The following is a 22204-nucleotide window of genomic DNA, read 5'->3' on the forward strand; positions in this document are numbered from 1 at the left end:
TTTTTTATATATTGTAGACAATTAACCTACCAACACAATTTTTGATACAAGATGAAACTGGAGTATGCAGAGGAAACCCAGATAGTCAGAGGGAGAACATACAAACTCCACTCAGGTCAAGATCAAACCTGGGTTGCTGGAGCAGTGTGGTAGCAGTGCAATTGGCTGAATGTTGGGATGTTCAATCAAGCAGTTGCTCTTAAAGTTATTTTTGGTTGTCAGTAGAATTGAGGAACAATGGACAAACTTCTATTTTCTTTGTCCTGGGAGCAAATTTGGAATAAGGTTTGCAGCATCAGTAGGAACAACAAGGTAAATGCACCTACTTTGGCTCATAATTAATATTACGGCATAGCAGGAATTAAAATTGTGAGCTGCAACATTATCGGGAAGGCAACATGCAAATATATATAAATCTTTTTCAGTTCCTTTGCCTGCTGTGATTTTTTAAAGAAATGCCACAGAACTTACACTGTGACTTTGGCACATTGAAGAAGAGTTCATTCAAAGAAAATTAAGAAATCAAAATGTTGTTTGGAGAGAAACTATATGTCCTTGTATATAAAACACATAAACATTAGCATGCAGTTACAGCAAGTAGTTTGGAATGTATCTAGAAAGTTGTCCTGAATTGAAAAGAGCATGGCAGAGTCAACAGAGCATAGAACACTACAGCACAGTACAGGCCCTTCGGCCCACAATATTGTGCCAACATTTTATCCTGCTCTAAGATCTATCTAACCCTTCCCTCCCACATAGCCCCCTATTTTTCTATCATTCATGTGTCTAAGAGTCTCTAAATGTATCTGCCGCCACAACCTCTGCAGGCAGTGCGTTCCGCGCACCCAACACTCTGTGTAAAAAAAACGTACCCCTGACATCCCCCTTATACCTTCCTCCAATCATCTTAAAATTATGTCCCCGCGTGTTAGCCATTGTTGCCCTGGGAAAAAGTCTCTGACTGTCCACTCGATCTATGCCTCTTATCATTCTTGTACACCTCTATCAAGTCACCTCTCATCCTCCTTCTCTCCAAAGAGAAAAGCCCTAGCTCACTCAACCTATCCTCATAAGACATGCTCTCCAATCCAGGCAACATCCTGGTAAATCTCTTCTGCACCCTCTCTAAAGCTTCCACATCCTTTCAATAATGAGGCAACCAGAACTGAACACAATACTCCAAGTGTGGTCTGACCAGAGTTCTACAGAGCTGCAACATCACCTCGCGGCTCTTGAACTCAATACCCCAACTAATGAAGGCTAACACTCCATACGCCTTCTTAACAACCCTATCGACCTGTGTGGCAACCTTAAGGGATCTAGGGACGTGGACCCCAAGATCCCTCTGTTCCTCCGTATAAGTTTTACCATGTCCTTCTATGCTAGGAGTCCTTCTATTAACCTTGTATTCTGCCTTTGAAACCAATCTCCTGAAGTGTATCACTTCACACTTATCTAGGTTGAACCCCATCTGCCACTTCTCAGCCCAGCTCTGCATTCTATCAATATCCTGTTGTAATCTACAGCAACCTTCTACACTATCCACACCACCACCAACCTTTGTATCATCAGCAAACTTACTAACCCACCCTTCCACATCCTCATCTAAGTCAGTTATAAAAAATAACAAAGAGCAGGGGGTCCCAGAACAGATCCTGCGGAACACCACTGGTCACCGACCTCCAGGCAGAATACGCTCCATCTACCACCACCCTCTGTCTTGTATGGGCAAACCAATACTGAATCCACACAGCCAAGTTTCTCTGGATCCCATGCCTCCTGACTTTCTGAATAAGCCTTCCATGAGGAACCTTATCAAACGCCTTACAAAAATCCATGTACACCACATCCACTGCTCTACCTTCATCAATGTGCTTTGTCACATCCTCAAAGAATTCAATCAGGCTTGTGAGGCACAACCTGCCCCTCACAAAGCCATGCTGACTGTCCCTAATCAGCCTATGCTTCTCCAATGCCCATAAATCCTGTCTCTAAATCTTCTCCAGTAATTTGCCCACCACTGAAGTAAGGCTCACTGGTCTGTAATTCCTAGGTTATCCCTACTTCCTTCTTAAACAAAGGAACAACATTTGCCACCCTCCAATCATCTGGCACTACTCTTGTGGGCAGTGAGGACGCAAAGATCATCGCCAAAGGCGCAGCAATCTCTTCCCTAGCTTCCCGTAATAACCTTGGATATATCCCATCTGGCCCCAGAGACTTATCTATCCTAATGTTTTTTCAATAGTTCCAGCATATCCTCTTTCCTCACATTGACATGCCCTAGCATATCAGTCTGTGGCATGCGATTCCTCACAAACATCAAGGTCTCTCTCTCTGGTGAATACCAAAGCAAAATATTCATTAAGGACCTCTCCTACCCTCTTCCGACTCCAGGCATATGCTTCCTCTTTTATCCCTGATCAGTCCTACCCTCACTCTAGTCATCCTCTATTCTCATAGACATATAGAATGCCCAGGGGTTTTCCCTTCGATCCTACTCGCCAAGGACTTCTCATGCCCCTTCTAGCTCTCTGAAGTCCGTTCTTAAGCTCCCTCCTGGCTATCTTGCAACTCTCCAGAGCCCTGTTTGATCCTTGCTTTCTAAATCTTAGGTAAACTTCTTTCTTGCTCTTGAAAGATATTCTACATCTCGTGTCAACCACGATTCCTTCACTCTACCACCCTTATCCTGTCTCAATGGGACCAAACTTATCCAGAGCCCCATGAAGTATTCCTTAAACAACCTCCACATTTCCACTGTGCACTTCCCCAAGAACATCTGTTCCCAATTTACGCTCCCAAGTTCCTGCCGCATGGCATCATAATTCCCCCTCCCCCAGTGAAATACTTTCCCATATCGTCTGCTCCTATCCCTCTCCAAGGCTATGGTAAAGGTCAAGGAGTTATGGTCACTATCTCCAAAATGCTCTCCACCAAGAGATCTGAAACTTGATCAGGCTCGTTGCCGAGCACCAGGTCCAGTATGGCCTCTCCTATAGTCGGCCTGTCCACATACTGTGTCAGGAATCCTTCCTGTACACACTGAACAAACTCCGTCCATCTATCCCCTTTACACCAAGGAGGTGCCAATCAATATAAGGGAAGTTGAAATCACCCATGACAACAACCCTGTTTATTTTTGTACCTCTCCAAAATCTGCCTCCTGATCTGCTCCTCATGTCTCTGCTGCTATGGGGGTCTGTAGAATACTCCCAATAGAGTGATCACTCCCTTTCTGACTTCTACCCACACTGGCTCAGTGGACAATTCCTCCAGGACATCCTCCTTTCTATAGCTGTGACACTGTCCCTGATCAGCAAAGCCACTTCCCCACATCTTTTACCTTCACCCCTGTCCTTCTGAAACATCTAAACCCCCAAATATCCAGCAGCCATTCCTGCCCTTTGCGACAGCCAAGTCTCTGTAATAGTCACCATGTCATAGTTCCACGTACTTACCTACGCTCTAAGTTCATCAGCCTTACTTCTCGCATTAAAGTTGACACACTTCAGCCCATCCACTGACTGCAATTTTGCCCTTTCAACTGCCTATCCTTCCTCAGTCTTTCTACACTCTGCATCTACTTGTACACTAAATGAACCAAGCTCTGACCTAGCACTCTGGTTCCCATCCCCCTGCCAAACTAGTTAAACTCTCTCCAACAGTTCTAGCAAACCTGCCCACAAGAATATTGGTCCCCCTCCAGTTCAGGTGTAACCAGTCCCTTTTGTACAGGTCATACCTTCCCCAGAAGAGATCCCAATGATCAACAAATCTGAAACCTGCCCCCTGCACCAATTTCTCAGCCACGCATTCATCTGCCAGATCCTATTTTTACCCTCACTGGCACGTGGCACAGGCAGCAATCCAGAGATTACTACCCTGAGGTCCTGCTTTTCAGCTTCCTACTCTCTATATTCCCTCTTCAGGACCTCATCTCTTTTCCTACCTTTGTCATTGGTACCAATGTGTACCACAACCTCAGACTGTTCATCCTCCCCCTTCAGAATGCTGTGGACCCGATCTGATATGTCCCTGACCCTGGCACCAGCGAGGCAACATACCATCCGGGAGTCTCTTTCACATCCACAGATCTCCTGTCTGTCCCCCTTTATTATGGAATCCCCTATCACTTAGCGCTCTCCTCTTCTCCCCGCTTCCCTTCTGCACCACATGACCAGGCTCAGTGCCAGAGACACTGGTCACTGAGGCTTTCCTCTAGTAGGCTGTCCCCCCCACAGTATCCAAAGCAGTATACCTGTTATTGAGGGGAACGGCACAGGGGGTACTCTGCACTATCTGCCTATTCTCCGTCCTTCTCCTGACAGTCACCCAGCTACTTGCCTCTTGCAGCCTTAGAGTGACTGCCTCCCCATAGCTCTTGTCTATGTACTCCTTGGTATCCCACAGGAGCCGAAGGTCATCCAAGCTTGCAGCTTCCAGTTCCCTAACACGGTCTGTAAGGAGCTGCAGCTGGATGCACCTTGTGCAGATGTAGTTATCAGGGAGACTGGACATCTCCCAGAACTCCCACATCTCACAAGCTGAACACACCACTTACCCTGGAGCCATTCTCACTACTCTGCACTACAGGCAACACCACATCAAAGAAAGAAAGAAAAAAAGACACTTACCAGAGACTTACCTTCACTTCTTCTCACCGAAGCCTCTTGAATCAAAGCCTCAGCTCCCCACTCCAACAACGGCCGCTCTGCTTATACTTGCCTTACCTTTATTTGCTGCTGTTGATAAGCCAATCAGCAGGTAACAATTTGCAAATGTGCCTCATTTAGACCCTTGCAAGGTGAAACTCACCAGCTCAGGCACAGAGACTCACCTCTTTTCAAGATTCCCGCTCCAAATCTCGCTCCAACTCCCGACTCTGCAAGTGAAACTCACCAGATGGAAACTCTTGCTACAAATGTAGAGGGCACTGGTGAGACCACACTTGCAAGCTGCTTTGGAATGCACTCACAAAAGGAGGTTGAGAAAAGCCATGTATAGTACTTGACACTGCCCCTTGCGTTTCTGTGGAGTTGCCCCACAGTGAAGGTAATATCCACTTTGCCCCTAGATTGATGGAATCCACACTCTGATTCAAGTAGTAGTTCTTTGGCCATTGGGAGAAGTGGTTGAAGACAACCCTGGTGACAGACAGCAGTGAACACAGATGTCATGTCATATTTGCCTCCTTTCTGAAGGTGCTCACAACTACAGCATCTCTTTCTTCCCAAATGGTGATGATGTTAATTTGTGACTGAGTTTTTTTAAATGCCGGGATTTAGAACTTCAGCAGGGATACCGTTTGCTCCCAAGGTTTTGCTGCTTTTTATCTGGCCTGTGGCCTTTTCAACATCGGTGGTGAGACCCAGGAAAATGTCTCCATATCTCAGGAGCCACCTCTCAGCAAAGGCAGAAATTCACCATTGCCTTCTGTGTGCCAGCACAGCATTTGGTTGACCAAGGAAAAAGGGGTTTTAAAGACCATCTCCTCAAACCTGCCTCAAAACTCATGGCTTAATGCCTCCTACATACTTCTGAGATTTGGATTACCTACAGCAGGCACGTCAATGCACTGGAAGGATGCCACCAAAGCTGTCTCCACAATATCCTATGAAATTCATTTCAAAGATAAGTAAACTAATGTCAGTGTTCTCTTCCAAGCCAACAGCTCTTATACTGAGGTCCTAATTACACTCAGCTCAGGTCTGCTAAACTGGCCATATTGTCTGCATGCCCAAACCAGATTCCTGAAACAGATACACTATTCTGAAGTCCATTAGGGAATGAGATTACCAGAGTGATACAGGAAAAGATTCAACAATAGTCTCAAAACTCCCTTTAAAAAGATCAACACCTCCACTGACTCTTGGAAATCCCTGGCCCATGATCACTTAAAGGGGAGAGGGAACATTCAGAGTGGTACTGAGCACCTTGAGTCCATTTGTTGGGATCACGCAGAAACTGTAAATGGTGGAAGGAATGCATCACCTTAGAGTGCCCACCCACCTACCCTTCTTGTCTGCTAACTTCAGCCCCTTGTGTGGAAGGGTCCATTGTATCAACATTGTCCTTCTCAATCATCTCAGGACCAAAGAACCAGGTCGTTCTTAGTCCCCAGGGAATGCCAAAGGAGGAGGACAGCTGGGGAATCTGGGCTAACGTCAACAAAGGAACATTCTCTGCAAGTCCTAATTCTAAATTTTTACAACTAGCTAGTCAATACTTTGTGAAGATGAAAATTATACTTGGTTGATTAAATCTTACTTATAGAGAAGATATTTGACTAATAGATATTGGAGATTAGTTACAAATCTATATGATGACTTTAACAATTTTTGACAATTTCTTTTAACTTCCATAATTCAATTGGATAGATCTTTATTTAAGTGGGAGAAGGAGCAAAACAAAATAGGAAAATTATATTCAATGATGTACATATTCTAACTACATGACTAGCCCATACAAACAACAATTTGTCCCTTTCCTAGTATACAATAATATTGGATCTTTCATGACATTTGATATTAGCCTGATACCTTCCTGTAATATGGTTTGTGACAATCTATTCCCATTCTATTAGTGATAACAAGGCTATCTTGTGCATTCCAAAGATTACATTATTTGCATAAGATCAAGCTTCCAGGGCAAGAAAAACAGATCACAGTGGATGCATTAGAAATGGATCAACAAACATTATCTGTAGATGTGTTACAAGAAATTACATGTGCTGTTTGGGAGCCTACCTGATTACTGTCAAACAAGCTATAACTTACAATAAAGGCCATAAATGATGTGCTATTTTCCAATTGATTTCCTGCTATTGTTGGAGAATTTCATTGATCTATTTTACGAAATAAACAGATGAACACTAAAAGATTAGAATGATACATAATTTATAGTCAGTTCAGGATATCTTTTCCAGTTGATTCGCTGTAAACTACAGAGCATTTTACGGGACACAAAATAAAAAGTCGCTACAACTAATTTTTTATTATAATTAAGGAAGTGTAATGCATAGAAGGAAATGGAAGGAACTAATTGGGACCTAATCTAAGGCATAAATTTACATATGTGGATTATGTAAATTAAGTTATCAACTGTAGTCAAATTAACTGCATCACAGATTATGCACTTTATGAAAGAAAAGATATGTAAGTAGTTCTAAAGATCAAGCCGTTGAAGTTCTGACCATCTGCCATACCTTTGACAGAAAAATCCATGAAAACTCTGGAGGGTAGTGGAAAAGATAGTTATTTCATCTCTTCAATGTTTCCATGGATCTTGCATACAGTTATAACGGACAAGTGATAGATCCCCTGTGGAATTTCAACTGAAAGTTCAATTTTAATCGGCTTTCAGCAACCTTAATAAAGCACATTATGATAGCTTTGTACAAAATGAGTTACAGTATTTTAAAGCTGCTGAGAAATTTGCTTTGAATGAAACCTACAGAAGGCAACTTCTTCCATATTTCCTTTGCTTATAACTCAGATGAACTTGCAGTCTTCTGTCTCAGGAGATCTCTTCAATACCTGGCCACCATTTTACCAACAATAGATTCTGGATTCTATTGAATCACCAAAATATAAATCCTAGTATCAGGCCTAAGTATCCACTGGCAAGTTGAAGGTAAAATGTTGAATAAGCCAAATAAAATCTTTTATGTGTTTGTAATTTATAACGGAGTATTAAAATTCTATTCACTATCACAATTACAACATAACTCTCTTTAACACACAGTCACAATGTCCTTGGCATAACGAGTTCCTTGTTTCTGTTTCCTAATGCTTCAGTGGGAAGATGGGAAAGTAAAGTAAAACACAGAGAGATTTAAATATTTATTACTTTGGTATTACGGATTGATGTTTTGAACTACTGAGAGAAAATCCAGCAAGGGGTACTGGGCAGCTCCAACAAAATCTGTCTTATTTTCTTATAATCTGAACTACATGATCAGATAGAACATTTAACAGGCAAGGCACACTCCTGCCCAGTTCAATGAGATTCTAATAAGGAAAGGAAATATTGGAAATGCTCAGCAGGTCCAGCAGTGTTGGTGGAGAGAGAAGCAGAGCTAATTCTTAAGGTCTGACCTGAAAAGTTAACTTCCACATGTTCTGCCAACATAGGAGGCCATTTCAGCCCATTGAGTGTATTCTGGCTCAGAGAGCAATCCCATTACCCAGCTAATTTTCCCTGTAATCTGTTCTCCCTATATTCCCATCAACTCCCCCTAGATTCTAAAACTCGCCTCCACTTCAGGGGCAATTTAGAGTAGCCAATTAACCACACCTTTAAGTTGTGGGAGGAAACCAGAACCTTGGAACGGGGAGGTGTGTGGGAGGGGGGGGAGGGGGGAGAAATTACCCACATGGTTATAGGGAGACCTTAAAAACTCCAGTCACTGGTAGTCAGCTCTACTAGCTATGCCACTGTATCTGCTCTTGTTTCTCTTTCCACAAATTGTATTTTTATTTTCGATTTCCAGAATGCTTTTTTATGCATTTCCAATTTATTAAGGTGAAGAATAATACCCAGGAAAATTTACCCCAAAGATTTATAGATTCTGTTTTAGATAGCTTGGGCAATCTGTACAATTAATATGGTAATCATGGTTTGATCAATGCCTTTTTAACTTTAGTATTAAAAGAAAGATGATGTCAATTCTCTACCACTTTTCTGAACCTCAGAATGTCCCAAAACACTTTATAGCCAGTACAGTTGAAGTCAAGTTACTCAACAACACCCCAATTCTGCATAGCACGCTCTTTCAATAGCAATTGGAAATGACCAAAATACATGATTTTATTAATTTTGAGTTTCTTCTCCAAATAGTATTTCAGAATCTTCTGTATTCATCTGAGAGTGCAATCTGGATCTTATCTGAAAGACGACACCTCCAGCAGTGCAGCATACTCTCAGTGCTACAGTGAGGGTTCAGCCTAAATGTCACTGCTCAGCTACTTGAGGTGAGCCTTAAAACCACATTCTTTTGGCTCAAGAAACAAGACTAGGGTCAATAAATGATGGCTGAGATTATAAACTGATATTCGTTGGTATGACCTTTCAAAACTAACGCTAAAGGAACTAACCACCCTTATAATTCAATGGCGCAATGACCTGATTACTTAAACACTTTAAAGTATACTAGATGGTCATCTAATCAGTGTACCACATTCTAAATTCCCATCCCCCGTCCCATCAAGTACTTTTTTTTAAAACAAAAAGCAGAGGGAATTTCCAAGATGATTCACATCTGTCCATCCAAAGACATCCTTTACCATTACTCTACCATCTGAAAATCCTCAAGGCTACACGTTAGTATAACACATCCAAAATTATCCCTGCAGGGTTAAAGGTAGGTTCTCTCATAATCATACTAGTCAGGCAAAATTGCATTAAGATTTCATGCCTTATGCCTAGAAATTGAATTGTTTATAACTTTTATTTAAATGTCATATTTTTTTTAAAGTTTAAAATCAATTGTTGGGTGTAGAAGAAATTTGCCAGAATGTTGCATAGGATGAAGCAGAAAAGGCTGAGGACATAACTGACTGAATATACAAAATTATGAGGCGCATAGAAAGAGTGGATAGTGACAAACATTTTTGCTTAAGAAAGGTGCCTATAATGAATTGGTGTAGGTTTAAGGTAGCAGGTACAAGATTGTGTGAGATTTAGAGGTGATTTGAGGAAGAACTTATTTCACCTGGAGGATGTTGAAATCTGGAATGCACTATCTGAGGAGTAGGTGGGGGCAGGAGCTCTCACAGTACTTAAGGAGTATTAAGATGAGAGTACTACTGAGAGCAGGAAAGATTATTGATAAGTGCAAGAAAGAGGAAAGGAGGAGACAATGTCAGGAAAACCATTCTAGCCAAACAGTCAAGGAATGAAATAACATTCTGAATTCATCAATATGTCAGTTTCTCACTTCAATGTTATTCCCAACTATCTTCCCTTTGCTGCTGATCATCTCAGTATCTATTTAAACAGAATTACTGAACGCACAGCTATACCAGATGAAGAAAATGGTGAGCAATAAATAGGCAGATCATTCACAGTAATTTGTTCATGTGATACCTTTATCATGGTAAAATACACCAGCATTCTTCAGAAGAGTGTTATCAAACTCAATTTAATGCCAGAAAGTATAAAGTGACATTGCGGGAAGGTGACAGAAATATTATCAACGAGGTAGGTTTTTAAAAGCAATTTCAAAGGAATGGAGAACTTAAAGGCAAAGGAATGAAAAGATTTAACAATGCATGGCTGCCAATGCTGGAACAATGGAAATTATGGCTCTGTGAGAGGTCAGTGAATTGTTAGAGGGCAGATCTTGCAGATATAGAGCAAGTAAAAGCGATGGAAACATTAATGTAATTGAGGTTCATGCACAGCTAGTGGATGAGCCATATTGACAGATCTTGGGCTGAAAACAGAAAGCGCTAGAGAATATCAGCAGGTCAGGCAGCATTTGTCGACCATCAACAAGATTTTCTGTTTTTATTTGGGATTTCCAGAGTGTGCAGTTTTTTGCTTTGTGATCGTAGGTTTAAATTCAGGTCTATGATGTGTTGCCATACCAGACAATCCTGGAATTAGACAATCATGGAATAATAGAACACAGAAAGAAGTCATTCAACATATTATGCCAGTAGATGTCCTTTGCAGATAGAGTTGTGCAGAAACGTTCACTTTCCACACAGCCCTTTGTTTCCCTTTAAAGCATTTATCTGCAATCTCCAGTCTGACCACCAATCCTAGAACATATGATTCCATGATATTTTCCCATCAAAAACATTGGTCTCCAGCTACCCATCTGTGATCACAGTTCCTGATCCCTGATTAAATATCAGTTCCCAATATCCAAACTAACCATCTGCCAGTCTTCCTTGACCAACCAACTGCTGTTCTTCAAAATGCTATGCACTCACTGCATGAATAGCAGTCTACATCTTTCTTTATTAAGATGTCAGCCACATATTGTCTTCGTGAAGACTAATGTCAAGTACTTATTTAAATATCTTAACCATGCCACCTGCCTCCATGAAAGATTTCCTCCTTGGGTCTCTGATCATCCCCATCTGTCCCCTTCCTGTTCACAAGGCATATTTTTGAATTCCCTCTTTCATTTCCTGCTGGTACTTTCTCATGCTCCTTTTTTTCCACTTCCCCTTAAAGTTTCAGTAATCAGCCTAGTTCTCCCTCATTGACTGCCTGGCATCTTTCATATATTCTTTGTACTCTCCTCCATTTTAAACCCTCCATCCTTTTGGACATCTAGCTTGCTCTGTGTTTGATTCTCCTGTCTTTCTCCCATGGCATTGCACCTAGACTGTAAGTGAACCAGTCCCAACTGAAAATAGCTCTTGCTCAATTGACTATATTTACTTTGAACTGATCTACATACGTTTCTATAGCTTTGGTATGATCATTTTCCTGGATGCTCCCCTGATACTTGGTCCACCTGACCGGGCTCACTTCCCAGAACCATCTTCCTCATTGGGCCAGAAACATAACTTTAAGGAGAGTTATCCTGAATGCACTTCAGAAGCATCTCCCCCTCTTTGCCCCGGGTGTCATTGCTATCCCAAAGCACATGTGCATAATAGCTGTACTCCGTTATTACTATACTATCACTGAGTTTCTGGCAGTGGAAATGTGGGTGTGGATCATACATCTAGGGCAAACATATTGGACCATTGAAACCCATGAAAGGCACAGAGAGACTTATTTAAAAAAAAATGTCCTAAGCAGTTTTCCTTGTTATTGTACACCATGAATGATTTAAAAATTAACAAGCTAATTTGCAGTCATGTTAATTCCAGGTATTTGTAGCCATGATAACAGCCTTAAAATCAAGACAACAAGGCAAGGAATATAAACCCTGAGTTGTGGGGAATGTACCATTCTGTCTCTAGTTAAGACTCCTAGAAAAGGGCTGCGTACTTCCTCAGTACAAAAGGTAAGAAATTACCAGAGAGAATCCAAAATTTTTTGGGGACAAATCACTTGATAGCCAGTTACAAATTAGCCAATTTAGACAGAGATTGGGATGGAAACTGCATACGTGCCCTTGTAGTCACGTAAACTTGAAAGAGAATCAAAATAGCTGGAAGCCACAATCAAACAGTAGTCCTGTGCAAGCAGCCGTTGTCATGTCACAATAACATTTGCGCTGATGATAACTCCGTTTATAGATTATGGGATAAAGCCAGGATAAGGTGAATGAACACTATGGTTGATCAAATAAAAAACCTGAAAAAAAGGACAGGAAGGTGAAACTGCTTGAATAGAATTGTATGTTAAGAGTTGAAAAATTGTAATGGACCAAGCCAAAAGGATAAGAGTAAAGATAGCAGATCAAAGGAATTGAATGGGGAAACTATAAGAGGTGGAAGGCTGTAAGGATGCAGCCTGCAGCCACTAACAGCTAAAGAGCAAAGAAGTAAAAAAGGAAGGTATTGAGATATTAACATTTCATAAGAAAGAATAGAGCTGCAGTGGAAATCTGAATAAATAACTTGCAAAGAAACAATGTAGAGGGATGCATGAAACAGATATTAAAATAGAAAGTGAATGAAAGTCACTAAAACAAGAGCACAATAGCCTTTTGACAGCCAAGCTTCTTTTGTAATTAAACTGTCTTTTAAGTAAATAAAAATGAACAAAATGCATCTCACAAAGTCAGTCTATTATAATGTGGGGTGTATGGGTGAACTCAAACCCCTTTGAACCTTGGATTAATTCTGGAAGCATACAAAATCAGAGACTTGAGAATAACTCAATATTTGATTGTATTATCTGTAATAATGCAACCTGACAATAATTCATGACAAACCAGTCATCCTAGTAAGTAATTTACATTTTGAATATGTGTTCAAAGACTGTTTAATACAACTTTCTTCTGGTATGCATATCTGCTGCATAAATTTTCATATGGAGCAATAGCCTACTGTATATTTTTACTTAAGGTTTAACTATTTGTGCCTGATTATTAATGAAAAGCTTACCCAACACAGTGTATATTTGCTCACTGCTTGTGTAGATTAGTTTACATCTTTGGACAAATGTAATAGGTGATAATACCATTTGGCTGCTTTGGTAAAGACCATGACACTAGCAGTGAAGTAAGAAAAATATTGTAGATGGAGCCTGAACAACCACAGGAGTTAAAAGTGAAAAATATTACTAACAGATAAAAATGATCTTAGGTAGTATTTACATTAAATGGAAATTTATCTAATCATATGTATGCAGAACTCTTCTTAATAAAGCAACTTTTATTCAATTTATCATTTCCATTTTTACTGTGTTAAATCAAAATGGTTAATCATTCTTATATGCCCTTGTCTAGGCAGATGCAAATTAGATATTCAAAGTCATTGCAACTTGTCCTAACACTATAAATTTAGGGCAGTTTATTGGTACAGATATATTTATCGTAGTATACACATTTGTACATATTACTTCATTACTTTATCAGTTCCATTTAAAATTATGAAATACGACTTTATATGCAGATATATTTGCAATATACTTATTGTTCTAAATATGAGCATATGCATTGCAGTGCAAAATGTGTCAGTTGGAACTAATATATTCTCTAATGAGCCATTTGTATAATTGGTTTCTACTAGCATTAATATTTTGCAAAAGTGGTTAAAAAATGGAAAGCTTGGTATAGAATATGGCAATGCGGCATTGTGTTAACTGTTTACCAACAATGGGAGATTAGAGCTGACAAAGCATTATGTCACTGGCATAAAGTGTCTTGATCAAAACACACAGAGCAAGTACACCTGAATTTAAGTGCAATTCATCAGCTTTACTTTGTGATATTTGCATCAAACCAGTGTTATTATAAATGTGTATTTACCTTTTACACATTGCTAAAATATTCTTGAGCTCTATGGATAGGGCAGCGTTTATCTTTTCAAAAGTCACAGAGCACAGAAAGAGGCCTTTTGGCCCACCATCAAGCACCCATTTATACTTATTTAGCAGCACTTGGTCTGTAGTTTTCCAGGCCTTGGTGATTCAAGTGCTCACCTAGATACTTAAATGTGGACTTCAGCACTCCCTCTAAACATCCTGTCTCATACCTTAAACCTATGCTCTCTAGTTTTAGACATCTCTTCTACTGGGAAAAGTTTCTTACTGTCCAGTACAGGAGACCAATCAAGTTGGAGGAGTGAAAAGGAATATTGTGGTAATATGAGACCACAGAGTTAGGAAAGTAGATACCTTTCTCCACAGATGCAAGTGTGAATTGAAGGCTGTGTTGCTTGCCTGATGCCAAGGTTAAGGACATTCCCTTGGGAATGGAGGGGTTAAGATCCAGCTGTCATAGTCAATGTGGGAGCCAATGATATAGACAAGACAAAAAAAGGAAGTTTTGCTGAAGGAATATGATGTAGTAGGGTCCAAATTTAAAAAAAACAGAACCTCTATGGATTACTACTTGAACTATATATGCAGATTGTCAAAGGGCAAGTAACATCAGAGAACTGAATTGGTGGTTTAAAGGTTGGTGTTGGAGAAATACTCTCAAATTCATGGTTCAATAATACTGGTATGAGGGAAAGGGGAGCTGTTTTGTTGTGACAGGTTTCAACCGAATCAGGCTGGGACCAGTGCCCCAGCAAATCGAACAATTCAGGCAATAGATAAAGGCTTCAAACTAAATAATAGGGAAAGGGGAGGAGGAGAAAGAGAAAGAGAGGTTGAAGGAAAACTTAGAAAGTTAAAGAAAAGGCATGAAGTATTATTACATGGTGGCAAAATGGGTAATGGTAACTAATGTCTGCCAGGAAGGGGCTGTGCATACAAACATAAGAATATACCACGAATTAGATTCAGAATGGGAAAAATGGTAAAGCAAAGTAAGGCTCCTTCTCAGAATGCCACAGACTATTCATAACAAGATTGGTGAATTTATGGCATAAATAGAAATAAATAGGTACAATCTAATAGCTATTACAGAAATGTAATTGCAAAGTGGCCAAGGTCAGGGATTAACTCTTCCAAATGACTGCTCCTTTAGAAGGGATGGCCAACATGAAAAAAAAGGGTGAAAGCTCAGATATTAGTGTATACGATAAAGGTCATGGAGAGGAAGGATTGTCATTCAGAAAACCAGTAAGTTGAATCTGTTTGGGTGCACCAAAGAAACCATAATGGAGAGGAAGTATTGATGCAAATTGTGTACAGGCCATCAAACAGTAGTGCTAATGTAGAACATTATAAAAATCAGGAAATCATACAAATGTAATGCAAGTATCATGGATGACCTTAAACTACATATGGACTGGTCTAACCGAATGTGGAATGTATAAGAGATTTTTTTAAGATCAGTATGTGGTGGACACAATGAGCAAGCAGGCTATTTAGGCTATTTTGAAAGGGTTATTTGATGATCTGGTAGCTAAGAGGAATTCAGGGAATAAAATGGGGCTTTATATAAAAATTGGAAGTGATTTAGTTCAATCTGAAACTAGGGTCTTAATTCTTACTAAAATATACAATGAAGGCATGGATATCATTTGGCTATAGTGAACAGGAGAACCGAAATTACATTAAAAGGTATGAATGCTAATAAACAATGGCTAATATTTAAAGAACTAATGCATATATTATAAGTAATTTATATCCCCTTCAGGGATCAAAAAAATAACAGGAAAAGAAGTCCAGCTGTGGCCATCAAGAGAAGTTAAAGATAGTATTAGATCAAAGGAAAAGGTGTAAAATGTTGCTGAAACAGCAGTAATCCTGGGGATTGGGAAATTTTCAGAATTCAGCAAAAGAGGACCAAGGTACTGATGATGGAAAGTACAATAAGAAAGTAGGCTAATGAGAAAAACACACTGTAGGAGTTTCTATAGTTAGGTAAAAAGGAAAAGATTACAATATTTAATATGGATCCCTTCAGATCAAGGCAAGAATGATTTCTTTGGAAGAAAAGGAAATGTTACAGAAATAAAACAAACATTTTGGGTCTGTTTTCACAGAAGAAAACACATAAAACCTCTTGGAAATAGTGGTGAAGTGCAAGTCTAGAGTGAATGAAGAGCTCAAAGAAACTGGCATTAGTTGAAAGCATTTATGAAAAAATTGAGATAAAATAGTGATAAATCCCCAGGGTCTAATGACCTGATCATATAGGTTTTAAAGGAGATTGCTATTGAGATAATGAATGTATCAGTTATCGTTTTTCAAACTTACACAAATTCTAGTATTATTCCCAAAGACTTGAAGATAGCAAATGTAAACCTTCTATTTAAGAAGGGAGAAAAGAAACAGGAAAACATAGATCAGTTATCCTTTCATCAGTAGTGCAGAAAATGCTGGAATTTGTCATTAAGGAAATTACAGCAGGACACCTAGTAAGTAATTATAGGCTTGGACAAAGCCAACATGGACTAATAAAAGGGAAATCATGTTTGACAAATCTGTAGAGAATGTTTTGAGGTTGTAACTAGGAGAATATACAGGGCAAATCATTGATATGATGTATTTGGACTTCCAGAAGACTTCAGTGTGGTACAATGCAAAAGATTACTAAACAAAATTGAAGTGCACAGATAGAATGCAGAAAAGGAATAAATGACCTCATCAAAGGAGGTTGCTATTCTCAGATTAAGAGGCTTTGACTTGTGGGCTGCCATTTGGATCACTGCTTTGGCTCCAGCTATTCACAGTCTACATGAATGATTTAAATGAGGGGATCAGGTGTGTTATATGCACATTTGTTGATGATACAAAGCTAGGTAGCAATGTGGACTCTGAGGAGAACACAGTGAAGCTTTAGGCAAATTAAATGTATGGGCAAGGACATGACAAGTGGAATATAATGTGGCAAAAATGAGGTCATTCAGTCTGGCAGAAAAAATAGAAAGTCAGAATATTTGTTTTTAAATATTGAGAAGTTGAAAGATTTTCAGAGGGACCTGTATAAAAGTCATTGACAGTTAACGCACGGGAAAAGACTAGCAAAAGCAGCTGTGGGTCCCTTAAATACACGTGGCCTTGAGCATGTGGGATGCTAACAGGAAGTTTAGTTGGAACTGCACTGATTTGTCTGGTCTCAACCAGGTGTTTTGTTGTGGTGCTCCATCAGCAGTGTTGTTGAAAATTTGCACAGCTTGCTATATTTGATCCTTCCAATCAGGAGTCAACCTTGCTGTTAGCTCTGCCAGACTGTTGAATTGCTTTGATGATATAGTTGAAGCTGCTGGCTAGAACAACTAGCTGGGATGTTACCACCAGCAGTGGAAGCTGCTGGAAAATTGCCGCTCATTAATTCATCAGAATCAAGGGATAAGCACAGTGAATCATTTTGATGTGTTAAGATTGCAAAAGAAGATGGCAGCCAACCAATTCTTTGACTTCTATAATGGTGAGGTAGCGTCCACACAGGAAGCCTTAAGAACAGCATTCAATGCCTCCTGATTGATTGTCCAAGTGACCATTATCATAACCATGGCTGATGATTGCTGAGGTGTGGTAAGTAAACTCCTGCAAAAACCCACCAAGTATTCAAATTGCTCTCCACTTTTTCTCTGGCCTCTTGACTGAGCTCAGTGGTCATTCATATCATACTTCTACCTTGCTCTCTCTATATTCTCTTCCTCCTCAATGTGACACTTGTCACAAGGGATGACAGTGAAGGTCAGAATCATTGTCTTGCTTGCAATTTTGGCACAACTTGTATAGGTGATCATCTGTGGCATACAAATTGCAACATTTAGCCTCCTGGTAGCCCTCCTTTAAAAGTTCTGCCAGGCTATTGTTTTACATGAGGCCACTTTGTGTCCAGATTTGCCTTCAGCATCACCTCAAAGATTACTTCTTTTGCTGGTCTAGATATTATGCCTTGAATGTCTGTGTTCTTTTCTGCTCTGTCCACATATTGGCCCAGGAATGCGAGCACATGTGCAGTCACATCGGGCACATATGAGTTATACAAGCACATAATCAATACTTCTTCCTTCTTGTGAAGAGCTACAGAGGAGCTACAGTGAGGAGCAACATGAGTGCTTCCTTTCCCCACCTCTTGAATGCTTTTGGAGGTAGACATTTTTGGGATGGGCTCTCCTTCAATCTTTTGGGTTCCTTGGCAAGTCAACCTTGCCTTTGGTCCCTCTATTCTTGTACCTCATCATGCTGAAGCACACATGAATAACTAATAAAGCACCCAGGATAAGTTGCCCTCCAAACCAGACACGATCCTGACTTGGACAGATATCGCTGTTCCTTCCCTATCACTGGGTCAAAATCCTGGAAGTCTCTCCTTAATGATATTGTGGGCATACCCACACCTCAAGGACTGTAGAAGTTCAAGAAGGCAGCTCACCATCACCTTCTTAAGGGCAACAAGGGATGGGCAACTAATGCTGGCTCAGTCTGCAAAGCCCACGTCCCTTCAATGAATATTAAAAAAAGGCATCAATGGGGACAGCACTGAGCTGAGAGTTCACTAAATTTCACGACATAATTTCTAATCACAGCCTTCAGTTCCATGGGATAAAGGGTGTTCAGTTCAAAATTACTTCCCAACAAACCTGCAGGTAATTATGACCCTGAAAATAATGCAAATGTAAGGCGCCTTCTTGAGTTTAAAAACATTCCTGTATATGGTCCGCACAAAGTATTATATATATACATGAATTTCACAGGGGAACTGCCGATTTGGCATTGCACAGTAAAGCATCCTCCAGGAAAGAGTGATCATAGCATAGTAGAATATTCAATTCAGTTTGAGGGTGAGAAGTCTTGGTCTGACACTAGTGTCCTCAGCTTAAGTAAAGACAAAGGCAATGGCTGAAGTGGACTGGGAAAATGGACTAAAGGGTAATATAGTGGATCAGCAGTGGCAGGCATTTAATGAGATATTTCGTAAATCTCAACCAAGGTACATTTCTGGTGAGGAAGAAAAAGTCAGTGAGAAGATACAATATTTGGTGCTAACTAAGGAAATTAAAAATGGTATTAAACTGAAAAAAATTCAACATTGCGAAGATAAGCATTAGGCCACAGGTTTAAGATTTTTGTAAAGGATGAATTAAAAAAATATAAAGTGGGAAAGAGAAGGGGGGGGTTGGGGGAGGGGCGAAGAGGGAGACGGGCAGGGGAAGGAGAGGAAGAAGGGAGAGGGAAGGAGGTTGGCATTTTAAGAACTAGAGGGTATAGATTTAAGGCGAGAGGGGAAGGAACTTGAAGGGCAACTTTTTTTTAAACACAAAGGGTGGTTTCTATGTGGACTAAGTTGCCAGAGGAAGTGGTTGAAGCAGGTACAATAACAACTTTTAAAAGACAGTTGTACAGGTACATGAATTGGAAGGGTTTAGAAAGTTAAGGGCCAAACGCTAATAAATGAGACTAGCTTGGATGCAGCACCTTGGTCGGCATGGACCAGTTGGCCAAATCGCCTGTTTCTGTGCTGTAACTCTATAACTAAACTTTGGACTCTCTGGTCTTTAGAGGTTGAGACAGGACAATAATAATTGTAAACAGAGAAATGATAGAGATTCTAAATAATTATTTTTGATCCATCCTCATGGAGGAAGACACTAAACATATCCCAATAATACAATTTAAACAATGGGCTACAGAGAGGGAGAAAATTAAAGATATCAACATCCTAATAGGGAAAATATTAGGCAAACTAACAGGCCTAAAAGCCAATAAGTCCCCTGGACCTGATTGATGACCTACATCCTTGGGTTTTAAAAGGAAATGGCTGCACTGTTGTAATCTGCCAAAATTTCTGAGATTACAGAGAGGTCCCAGGGATTAGAACACTTGAAATGTAATGCTATTATTCAGGAAAGTGGGAATTTATAGGCCAGTAGGCATGATATTTGTCATCGAATAAATGCTGGAATACAGATAAGATAATAGCAGGATACTTAGAAAAGCTTAAGACAATCAGGCAGAGTCAATATGGTTTTATGAAACAAAAACATGTTTGATAAATTTACTAGGCTTCTTTAAATATGTAACTAACTGGGGAAATAAAAAGGAACTAGTAGATTTAATGTACTTTGATTTCCAGAAGGTGTTTGAAACTGTACTCTCTAGCTCTAGATACAAAATTAGCCACACAAAAAGTTACTGCACAAGGTAAAAGCATATAGTTTTGGAAATAATGAATAGGGTATTACCTAACTAACAAAAAAGCAGGATAAATGAGCATTTTTAGATTGGCATCAGTAAATTGTTGGATGCCTCAGAATTAGTGCTGGGGTCTCACCTACTTACAAAATATATAAATTATATAGACGAATAGACTGAGTGTACTTAAGTTACTTTTTCTGATAATACAAAGAAAGCAGATTAGCAAGTCATGAGGAGGACACAAAAAGACTGCAAAGGGATATAGATAGGTTGAGTACACAAGAGACAGGCGGATGGAGTACAACTTGGGAAAATGTGAGGTCCACTTTCAAGTGGGCACAGCCTGGTCCATCATGGGCACAGCCCTCCCCACAACCTATCATCAAGGATCCCCACCATCCAGTTCATGCCCTCTTCTCACTGCTACCATCAGGCAGGAGGTAGAGAAGCTTGGAGTCCCACACCACCAGGTTCAGGTACAGCTATTTTCCTACAACCATCAAGTTCTTGAATTGACCTGTACAATCCTAATCCTACGTCAGCAATGGAACACTACGGACCACCTCTTGCACTACTATGAACTTGTCATTGATTGTGCTTTTTTTGCACTGATGTATTATTTTGCACAGTTTTTTTCAATGTCCTGTATAATTTATGTATGATTTGTGTGTACTGTGTGTTGTTTTCTGAATCTACCTGCCTGTGCTGCTGCTGCAAGTGAGTTAAGATATCTTTATTAGTCACACGTACATCAAAACACACAGTGAAATGCATCTTTTGCGTAGAGTGTTCAGGGGGCAGCCCACAAGTGTCGTCACACTTCTGGCGCCAACATAGCATGCCCACAATTTCCTAACCCATACGTCTTTGGAATGCGGGAGGAAACCGGAGCACCTGGAGGAAACCCAAGCAGACACAGGGAGAACGTACAAACTCCTTACCTGGTAGTTCAATGTATTTGTGCACTCAACTTCACTTGACTCTGGAAGAAAGAATGAAAAGACCTATCTATTATTTAAATAGGTAGGGCTACAAACCATTCTGGTACAAAGGCATTCGGGGGATCCTTGTGCCTGACACACAAAGAGTTGGTGTGCAGGTAAACAAGTGAATGAGAGATGATTTTATTAAAACATATAAGATTCCAAGGGGGATTGATAAAATGGATGCTGAGCAGATGTTTCCCCCTGTAACGGTATCTAGAGCTAGAGAGCACAGTTTCAGAACAAGAGGAAGCCCGTTTAGACTAGAGATTAGGGGGAATTCCTTCTCTCAGAGGGTTTGCTCTTGCCCAGAGAGCTGTGGAGACAGAGGCATTGAATATATTCAAGGTGGAGACTGACAGACATTTGGACTGTAAGGGTGTCAATGGGCATGTGGAGAGAGGGAATGTGGTGTTGAGGTCAAAATCAAATCAATAACATGATTGTTTTGAATGACGGAACATACTTGAGGGTTGATTGGACTCCCCTTTCCTCCTGTTTATCATGTTCTTCCATTCTTAGGCTTTCTGAATTGGTGTCTCCCACTTAAGAAAGTGATTGATTGTAAATTACATTATGTGCAAGCGCTGTAATGTGGCTATCATATCTTGCAATTGCTTTTACACTCAAAATCTATCACACAGCACTAAAAATATGTGGTACATGTGTGAATTTCAATGATGATGCTCCCTACACTAGTAATTTTGCTTAATTATACATAAAGTTAAATAAATTTTAACAGTAGTCTGTGTTAATGATTGAACACAGTTATTCTCAGTTGATTTAATGTCTAAGATATTATAAAATATTTTAACAAACAGAACTTTGAATGTTCCTACTATTTATAGAGTACAAAATTATGTATCATGTTTTAATTATAATAACAAGTAAATTTTAGTTTTAATTATAAGCAAAAATATGAAATTACAACCACTGCATGATTTTTCTAAATTTGTCACAAAATGCATTAAAAATTGCAACAGCAGCTTCAGATATAGCTATTATAATAAGGTCACTCAGCATTGGTCTCAATATTACAGCATCAGTATGAGACTGAACTCCATCAATCCTGAATACAAACATCAAGAGGCATC

At 39.8% G+C, this 22204-nt stretch overlaps 1 protein-coding gene across 1 annotated transcript in view; it reads right to left on the bottom strand.

Moving 5' to 3' along the window:
* Positions 1-22204, bottom strand: part of ush2a (Usher syndrome 2A (autosomal recessive, mild)) — a 630034-nt gene that overhangs the window by 426626 nt on the left and 181204 nt on the right. Inside the window, 3 exon segments of the mRNA XM_052011249.1 lie at positions 13068-13140; positions 16606-16636; positions 21069-21109. Of these exon segments, the coding sequence (XP_051867209.1) occupies positions 13068-13140; positions 16606-16636; positions 21069-21109 (145 nt within the window).

Source organism: Pristis pectinata, chromosome 3 (assembly GCF_009764475.1).
Source record: "Pristis pectinata isolate sPriPec2 chromosome 3, sPriPec2.1.pri, whole genome shotgun sequence".
Lineage (NCBI taxonomy): Eukaryota > Metazoa > Chordata > Chondrichthyes > Rhinopristiformes > Pristidae > Pristis > Pristis pectinata.